Source organism: Hevea brasiliensis, chromosome 10 (genome assembly GCF_030052815.1).
Source record: "Hevea brasiliensis isolate MT/VB/25A 57/8 chromosome 10, ASM3005281v1, whole genome shotgun sequence".
Taxonomy (NCBI): domain Eukaryota; kingdom Viridiplantae; phylum Streptophyta; class Magnoliopsida; order Malpighiales; family Euphorbiaceae; genus Hevea; species Hevea brasiliensis.
This window is the reverse complement of record NC_079502.1, coordinates 54,306,844-54,316,048: the sequence shown is the minus strand read 5'-3', so window position 1 is coordinate 54,316,048 and position 9,205 is coordinate 54,306,844. Positions and strand designations below refer to the sequence as shown.

At 33.3% G+C, this 9,205-nt stretch overlaps 1 protein-coding gene across 1 annotated transcript; it reads left to right on the top strand.

The window, feature by feature from the left end:
• The first annotated feature begins 8,200 nt into the window (after positions 1 to 8,200).
• On the top strand, positions 8,201 to 8,980 carry LOC110638708 (uncharacterized). Its single transcript, XM_021789330.2, has one exon. The coding sequence runs from the start codon at positions 8,201 to 8,203 to the stop codon at positions 8,978 to 8,980; it is 780 nt and encodes a 259-aa protein (XP_021645022.2).
• Positions 8,981 to 9,205: the final 225 nt, after the last annotated feature.

Below are 9,205 nucleotides of genomic sequence, written 5' to 3'. Positions count from 1 at the left end.
AAATTGATTAATTAAATAGGTTTGGTTTGCAATTAAATTGCAAAGTCCCTAGCATGACTTGAAACCAAATCTAGATTATTGGATGTGTAGTATAAATTAAATTTATATTTAAAGTGTTTAAATATGAATTTAATTAATGAGAAATTAATTAATAGAGATTAATTAATTAATTTATATTTGATATAAATTAATTAGAAGAAGAAAAATAATTATTTTGGGTTGAGAACTCAAAATTAAGACACAGGGGCATTTTGGTCATTTTGCAGTGTGACACGTGGCACCATGAGATGGTGACACATGGGATTACACATAAGCTTGCCAAATGTTTTTTAATCATGTAAGATGATTAAAATCAAGATTAAATATAGGTTTGACACATGGCACAATGTGATTGGGTCACTTAAACCTAGAGCTAATCAAAGGGTGACATGTGGCAAGGGTTTAATGTGTTAACCTAGCTATTTAAGTATTGTTATGAGAAAATAAAACACAACCAGTAGCCACACTCCTTTGTCACGCCACTTTGAGGGTTTTTATCTCTTCTTCTTCATCTCTTATCAATTCAAAGAGATTAGCCATCAATCTCTTGAATTAAGAACACTAGAAATTGTTTCTAGTGTCCTGTTTACATCTTTAATCTCTTAAAAGGCAGAACTTGATTTTCTAATTAATAGAAAAAGCTTTAGAAGCTATTCAAGGGCTGCCATAGGTGTTCTTGGTGTGGACAAGCTAGAGGGACAACATCTGGTGTCCTGAAGACGAATCTCAAAGCGCATACGCTGCAGTGCATCAAGAGGTTAGTGTAATCGTTCTTGATTTAATCTAGGGTTCTAAAATTAATCTGATTAATTTTAAAATCTTAAATGGCAAATACAGATCCAAAAACATATTAAAAGAGTTTTAATATGTTGTTTATCATTGAAATCAAATAGATAAAAATAAATCTTGCATGATGCATGTGACCCTAGGTGAAAATTTTTGAATTCAATGGTATAAACTTGGGTTTTTCACGCTTCCGTTCCTTCAGTACTGCTATTAGAACCCTATTGGCATGCCAACCTATCGAAAGCAATCACATTAGGCCTACTAGGGCATATTATAAAGTTATTTCTTGAATATTTGTATTTTACATGTAGGGTTACTATTCATTTTATTAGTCAACTAAAATGTTGAATTTTTCATAGATAATAGGTATATTGGTTCAAATATCACCAACATAACACATTTTGCATTCTAAAGTTATTGGCATTGGTTGCCAATTTCATTTCAAAGCTTAGTGTTAGTTATTTACAATTTTCAAATTTCAAGTATTAAGTTTACTATTCCATTGTTCATTTGTACAGTAAGAATTTGGCAAAATTGTCTCCATTAAAGTTGTTCCTTATTGTGTCTAGTTACATTTCTTTTTTTGAATCACTCCATTTTGAGTTTTGTAGCTCAAGTTATGGCCTAAATACCATAACTAACCGGATTGCAAATTTCCAGATTTTTGTGGGCAAAACCAATTCTGCAGGTTTTGTACACTGATTGCAGGTCAGTTTTTGGACATGTTATGGTCAAAATTTGGGTTTGTTTTCTTCATAAAAGTTGTAGGTCTATGTCTCAGCTTTCGGCTGGTAAAATTTCAGGTCAATTGGACCTTTCTACACTGTGTTATAACTAAATGAATGAATACTATTCATTTAGTCATTTTGCCTAGGCAGAATGCATGTCACCCGGATTAGGGCAATTTTTTGGTCAACTTGGTTTGGTTTTCTGGGCAGGGTTTCTCACCAAAGTTGTGCCATTATGTTTCTAGTTTCATGTCCAATTGGCCTTGCACCAATTGAACCTCGATAACTCCATTTATAGCAGCCCAAACCTGCTGGACTCATACCCAGTCCTGCAGGTCATCAAGGGCAGCCCACCTTATTTCAACTCCAACACCCTTACTCACTTCAATTCCTTCTCACACACATTCAAATAGTCACTAATTGACCATTACAAGGTTAACATACCATTACATGAGCAAACCCTAATGTTATTCAAATGTCCAAATTCTCAAGTTCATTCATGCACTATACTTGCATTTCACTTACACAATCATGTTCAAGCACTCATCTCATGCTATGGGCAGCTCATAAACACTTTACTTCAAGTAAATTCATCAAACCCTAATCACCCCTAGGCTGCTGAAATTTATAGGGATGGATACACAAAATTTTTATTTTGTTTTTCTTACATTTTCTACTTATCTCATGGCATTAAGCATGAATCAAGTAAAAGTGCTAAGAGATTGGACACTAACCTCTTTTGAGCAGAATTCTCCCAAGTTTAAACTTCACTTTCTTGGCTTTTCTTGGCTGCCAAACACTCCTACAAGGTGTGGGGGCAATTTTTATTGAAGGGATCTAGGGCTTTTGGTGCAAGATAAGCAAGGTTTCCAAGCTTTGAAGCTTAAACTATGGTGGTGTGTCCATGGAGTTCCGCTGGTTTTGAGGGAGAAGGAGCAGAATTCTTCTTTTAATTTTTGGTCTTAATTAAGTGGTTAACTAATGAGGATTGGTGGGTAAGTATTTAATGACATCATATGATGTCATAATTGGCATTTTCTTTCATTTTCTTTTCTTCTCTTCTCTACTCATTTTCAATTCAATTTTTAACAATATTTATTTGCATTTTATGTCATAATAATTATTTACTTAACTGAAAAAGTCGACCAAAAATCACCTCTGAGGGCGAAATGACCAAAATGCCCTCCGTTTGGCTTAAAAGACTAAAATTGTCTGCACCGATTGAAAAATTTTTCTAAGCATCTTCTTGGCATTCTAATGCCATAGAAACCTCAATGACTCTTCACTGGAGTCCCAAAAATTATTTTATGAATTTTCTTCCGAGTCTAGGGCTCCTAATTGCGAGGACCACAACTTCCCACTGAGTTACCCATCGCTAGAGCACCGGCTCATTTAACTTGGTTGTATTTTTTTTCTAAAATTTTTTCTAAATTTTTCTTATTAATATTTGAGTTAATTATAGTTCCTCACTTTAGTCTAAATATTTTTTTAGATGTTCTAGCTATCCGGACCAACACGGGTCACCAGAACAGTAGAATGTGCGGAATGGATACAGTGAGGGTGTTACATTCTGAGTTGTATAGACCAAGATATGGTCAATTTACTAAAGCTGGACAGATTGCACCTTTAGTGCAAAATTTGGTCAATTTTAGGTCACATTTAGATCTGGTAGTTTTGGTACCCGAATTTATGCAAGCTATTTGACTTGGTTTTGGCTATTTCTGGGCTTTGGTGTCTTCATATGAATTGTAGCTCTATGTCTAAGCTATCCATGGTAAAAATTTTAGGTCAATTGGACCTGTTTTGAGTGAGTTATGGTCATCCTAATGACTACTGTTCATATAGTCAAAAATCTGGGTTTGCAAAGTTGCCATTCCAGATTTGGTCATTTTTAAGGTCAGTTTCTAGACAGAATTTTGGCAACATTTCTACATGAAAGTTGGCCTATTTGGTGCCTAGTTTCACCCCCCCATTGGCCTCATGCCAATTGGGTTCACAGTTTTGCACTTATGACCTAATTTAGGTGCTGCCAACATACACAACCTGCATTTGAACATCACACTTCCAATTTTGACAATCCTCCTCCTCTCAATACTTCAACATTTAATCATGGCACTTCTATATATATTGTACACAATTCCAGCAACCATTTTAGGCAGAACACTCAAGTGCTCAATGCACATATTACACCATTAAAGTTCAACATTTACATCCACCCAAATTTAATATACATCAATACTTATATTACACATACACTTCCATGGCAATTATACAAACTGCCCACAATTCAACACCATCATATTTCATCAATAAATTTCATAAACTCACACACAAATTCATGATATTTAAGGCTGCCCAACATGACAGTTTACTAAAGCATCAAAGTCCCACTTTTAAACTCTTAATTCAAGCACTAACATACACATCCTTAGACATTAACCTACTAAAACTTCCATTTGAGTTAATCAACCTTAATTCCCATCCATTAGAGGTGAGAAAAACTCAAACACAATAAACCTTCATGGCTGCCAAAAATGGACAAGTTCATATCTCAATATTTCCTTCCTTTCTCTTCACCAAATTACTCACCTCAACCTAAACACAAGGTTTACTAAAGCAAGGGAGAGGATTTGGACACTTACACTTTTGGAGCTTCCTTTAAACTTCACCAAATCTTATTTTTCTTGTTGCCAATATCATCCCTAAGGTGATTAGGCAAGTTTTAATGAAGAATCCAAGTGGAAATGATGGCTTGATCATGCAACAATGGAGCTTGCGTGTGGGGCGGAAATGGTGCTTCCATGGAGGATCTTCATTTTGGCTGGTTATCTGGGAGGAAGAAGATGACTCATTCTACCCACAAATGACTTAGATAAGTGTCCTAAAGCTTGAGTTAGTGGAGCACTAACTTAAATTTTATTGTTTAATTATTCCAATTTTCCTAATTTGCACATTTATCTCAATTCTTTCACTATTTACACAATGTATCTCATTTAATTTTTCATGACATTTCTAAAGTGTAATATCATTTATTTTTAATGGACATTGAGGTCAAAAGGCAACTCTTGGTGTCAAATGATCAAAATGCCCCTCTTCGGGTTGTATTCCCGATTTTTCGGTAACACTGATTTTTGTCTGTTTCTCTATTTTTCGTTTTTCTTTGTACTAATTTATTAGTTTTTCTTTGATATTTCTATTGTTAATTATATTTCAATAAACCTTTACTTACGTCCTGAAATTTAATTCCGAGGGTTCCCCGCGGTCCTGGAGTCGACAACGGCCTTTCCGGTGTGGTAACCCATCGCTGTAGTGCCGGCTCGTTTCACTTAGTTTCATTTTCTCTCTTTCATTTTTCTTTAATTTTTCTTGTATTTTCTTTTTATTTATTTCATCATTATATGTCTGTTCACTATCACCGAAGTGTAGTTCCAGACATCCTGACTTGCCCGGACTGACATTAAGCCACTGGAGCAACAGAACGTACAGAACACGTACAGGGAGGATGTTACATAGTAGGTGCGAGCTAAGAAATTACCTCCAACAACCTTAAAAAATGGATTGACAATGGGAATTAAGAAAGTTGGAGCAGTGTAGACACGTAAAGCAATGGAGGAGGGGGTGATACTTATCCTAAGGACGCCATAACTAATCGATGATAACTATAAACTAGTAAGTACCTATGAATTAGTAGGTACATGTGAATTAGTAGGTATCTGGAAATTATTAGGTACCTATGAACTGGCAGGAGCTTGTGAATCAGAAGGAAAAGCACTAGAAGCCGTCTTTATAGCAACAAATGTAAAGAAATATATCAAGCGTATTCCCAATGTCAAATAAAAGCCAGATACCCATCAATTATGCAAGCACCTAGTAATACAAGGTACCTACAATTTGTTCAAATTTCAATAAAATTCACAATACATATATGATACCCAATAGTTTTAAAGCAATATTCATATCCAAGAGGTTATAAATGATGCAAATGGTACCCAAAAATCAAATTTCATGTTGAAGGAGATGAAATGGCATGAAACAACTAGAGAGGCACCGCATGAGGAGGGACCTTCAAGTCTTTAAATTGACGACAATGCAGCAAGAGAGCAGTTCCGATGACAAGGGCCAACGCTGGAAAGACGTTGGCAATGGGTCGATGGCGAGGGATTTGTAGTGTGCGTTGGTTATGTGAAAGAGGAGTACCTGGTGGCACATGATGGGAAAGGTAGACTGAAGAGAGAAAAAAGAAAAAAAAAAAAAAACAAAAGAAGAAAAAGAAGGAGAGAGAAAGAGAAAGAAAAAGCTTAATGGATTTTTAATGGTGCCTTTGGAGTTCTTTAATGGTGATAGGAGATGAGAGAAATAGAAAAAGAAAGAGAATAGCAAGAAAGAGAGAAAAACATTAAATAGAAGAGAAAGTTAAAAGGGTTAGAAGCTGACTAGTTAAGTTAAACCCATTTAATTAGAAAAGAATTTTAGTCTCCTTAGAATTTGAACTATCCTAAAGAGATGGATATGGTTTTAAAATTTAAATGATGCAGAAATAAATTAAAATCCACCAAGAATGGCCTAAGCACCAATCCAAGTGTGGGGGACAATTGTTTGAAATAAAGTAATTAATTTTAGTTTTTAGGCCTAAGATTAATTAAATTAGTTTTTTTTTTATAAAACTAATTTAATTAATTTAATTGATTGGTTTAATTAATTAAAGGCTTGAGGTAATTTAGAAAATAAATAGAAGAGAGATAAATATTAGTAGAGGTTATTAATTGTGAGTAGTTAACAAAGAAAGCAGTTAACAGAGGTTGTGAGAAGTTTAAAAAAGTTACAATTAGTAGGCAAGTAACTTCCAATAATGGTAGAACATGAATGTGATCTTTTAGAATCTTTCAGGTACCTGCAAGTAAAATCATAAATGCAAGGTGAATAGCAACATGAAAAACTCTAACAATATAACCAAACTCCAGCATTATATTTATCCTTTACTTTTCCAAACTATTGCAATTTGCTTTTCAAAGCTTTGTACTCACTTTTTCAATCAATTAATTAAAGTTTTTTTTGCAATTTTTAACACATTTGATTTCAATTATCTGTGAGATTGACGAAACTATATTCAGTATAGTCAATATCTAGTACACTAATAAACTGTAAACCGTTAATTAATTAAAGTTTTTTTGCAATTTTTAACACATTTGATTTCAATTATCTGTGAGATTGACAAAACTATATTCAGTATAGTCAATATCTAATACACTCATAAACTATTAATCGTTAATCAGTGGAAATTGTTTTTCAAAGGAACAAGGTTTATCAACCACTCTAAATCAAGTTGAATTAAAAAAAAAAATTTTCAAAATTAATTATTTTGAAATTAGACCTTGATTTAGATTATTAATTGGATTGGCTTTATGGAAAAAAACCTCTACCAAACTCTTTTTTCTACAAGCTTCATTTTTTTTTATCATTATTATTATTATTATTATTATTATTATTATTATTATTATTATTATTATTATTATTATTATTATTATTAAATGGAATAATGATCACAGTTCTACTAAACCTTATATTGAATTTTAATTCAATAAAAGCATATCTTTATTGTGGTTTAGCCTTAAATTTTAAATTTAAAAGTTAGCTTTCTTTGTTTTCTGGGTTTGCAGTAAAATTTATATGTACAATAAATTTAATTTCTTGTTAATTAAGTCGATATTTAGAATTTAAAATTTAATTATTTTGGAGATTTCTTTAACCAAGAATTAGGTGTGATGCTAGCACATTCATATGAGGACATTAATTTAAACTAAGGACAATTTATTTTCTATCTTCAATTATCTGGTAGCGTATAATTTTCATAGGAAAGTGACCGACAGTACAACATGACATTTGTATATCTTGTGGCCTCAGTAAATTAAAAAGTATATTCTTTTATTTATTAAAATTAAAACTTTACATTTTGAAAAATTAAATTTATTATCACCTTCCCTTCATACCAAATTTATGTCACTCGCCAGTGTGCCCACTACATGACATTTACACCCTCCAAAAGTATGCCAACAGTAGAAAATTTTTTGTACGCATCCAGATGTATATACACTTAATTAATAGAAAATTAATAAATTATTATTTTAAATAGATCCTACAATGAATTTAGATAAAATTATCATAATTTTATAAAATGTGTCATGTTTAGATTTGTTGAATACCCAAATATAGATAAGATTAATTCGTCAATATTAATTAATTTTATTAGTCGGTAGTTAAATGCATATTAATCTTCTAAGAGACTCAAATAGAACATAAAAAAAATTACTAAATAATTTCTTGTAATTCACCAAGAAGACTAAGGGCAATTTCTCAAATCAAACTTCACTCCTCTTTAAATTAAAATTAATGGACTCGCTCCCCCCATCACTCATTCTCTGTGTTGCAGAGACACCATGGACAGAGATCAACAAGAGCTCCAGTTTCTTGGGTTCTTTGGAATCGTGAAAGAATCCTTCAAGATCATATTTTCCTGGAGAAAAATCTTTAGCCAGATAACCCTTGCTCTTATTCTTCCTCTCGCCTTCGTCTTCCTTGCTCATATTCAAGTCACTCAGATCCTTTTCTTCAAGATCCTCAACAATCAAGAAAGCTTAGAATATGGCACCATGGACTATGCCAAAATCTCCCACAAAATCTCCTCCGAGTGGACTGCCTTCTGGCTCTTCAAGATCGCCTTCTTCACTTTCCTCCTGATCCTTTCCCTTCTTTCTACTTCTGCAGTTGTTTATACAATTGCATGTATATATACTTCAAAGCCAATCACCTTCAAGAAGGTGATGAGTGTTGTTCCTAGAGTTTGGAAGAGACTTATGGTCACTTTTCTGTGGAGTTTTGCTATTGTTTTCATCTATAATGTTATTGCAGCAGCAGTATTCATCTTCTGGCTGGTCCTTAGTGGAGGTAACAGTGTGTTTGGCATCGCGATTCTTGTGCTTCTTCTGCTTTTTTACTTCTCTGGGTTCTTGTATGTTACCATAGTTTGGCATTTGGCAAGTGTGGTTTCTGTTCTGGAAGAAATTTATGGGATCAAAGCTATGATCAAGAGCAAGAACTTGATAAAGGGTAAGATTGGGGTTGCAGTGGCTCTTTTTATTCTTCTTGGAATTTGTTTTGCTGGAATTCAACTCCTTTTTGAGGTTTTTGTGGTCCTACAATGGCCACAAGACTTGATAATCAGAATTGGAATGGGAATCATTTGTTTTTTGCTGCTGTTTAAGGTGATTCTGTTTGGGCTTGTGATCCAAGCAGTTCTCTATTTTGTGTGCAAATCCTACCACCATGAGAATATTGATAAGTCTTCCTTATCAAGCCATCTTGAGGCCTATCTTGGGGAGTATGTTCCTTTAAAGGCAGCCAATGTCCAAATGGAACAAGTTCAAGCATAACTAGTTATATTAAAATTTTTCTTTGAAACTTTTACTTAGAGATTAGTTGTACTATATTGGTTTTATCATATATTATTATATGTGTATATATTGCTTTCTAGTGTAACATGTTGATGCCAAAGTGATGTATATGATTTTCTTTTTAAAATTTGATTATATATATATATATATTCCCAATTCCAAAGTTGGGTGTGGCACTCAATTTCAAAATATTTTGGGTTGAAT

What these genes read in the sequence shown, in the direction of transcription:
- LOC110638708 (XM_021789330.2), top strand. Translation starts at nt 8,201, where the DNA reads ATGGACTATGCCAAAATCTCCCACAAAATCTCCTCCGAGTGGACTGCC.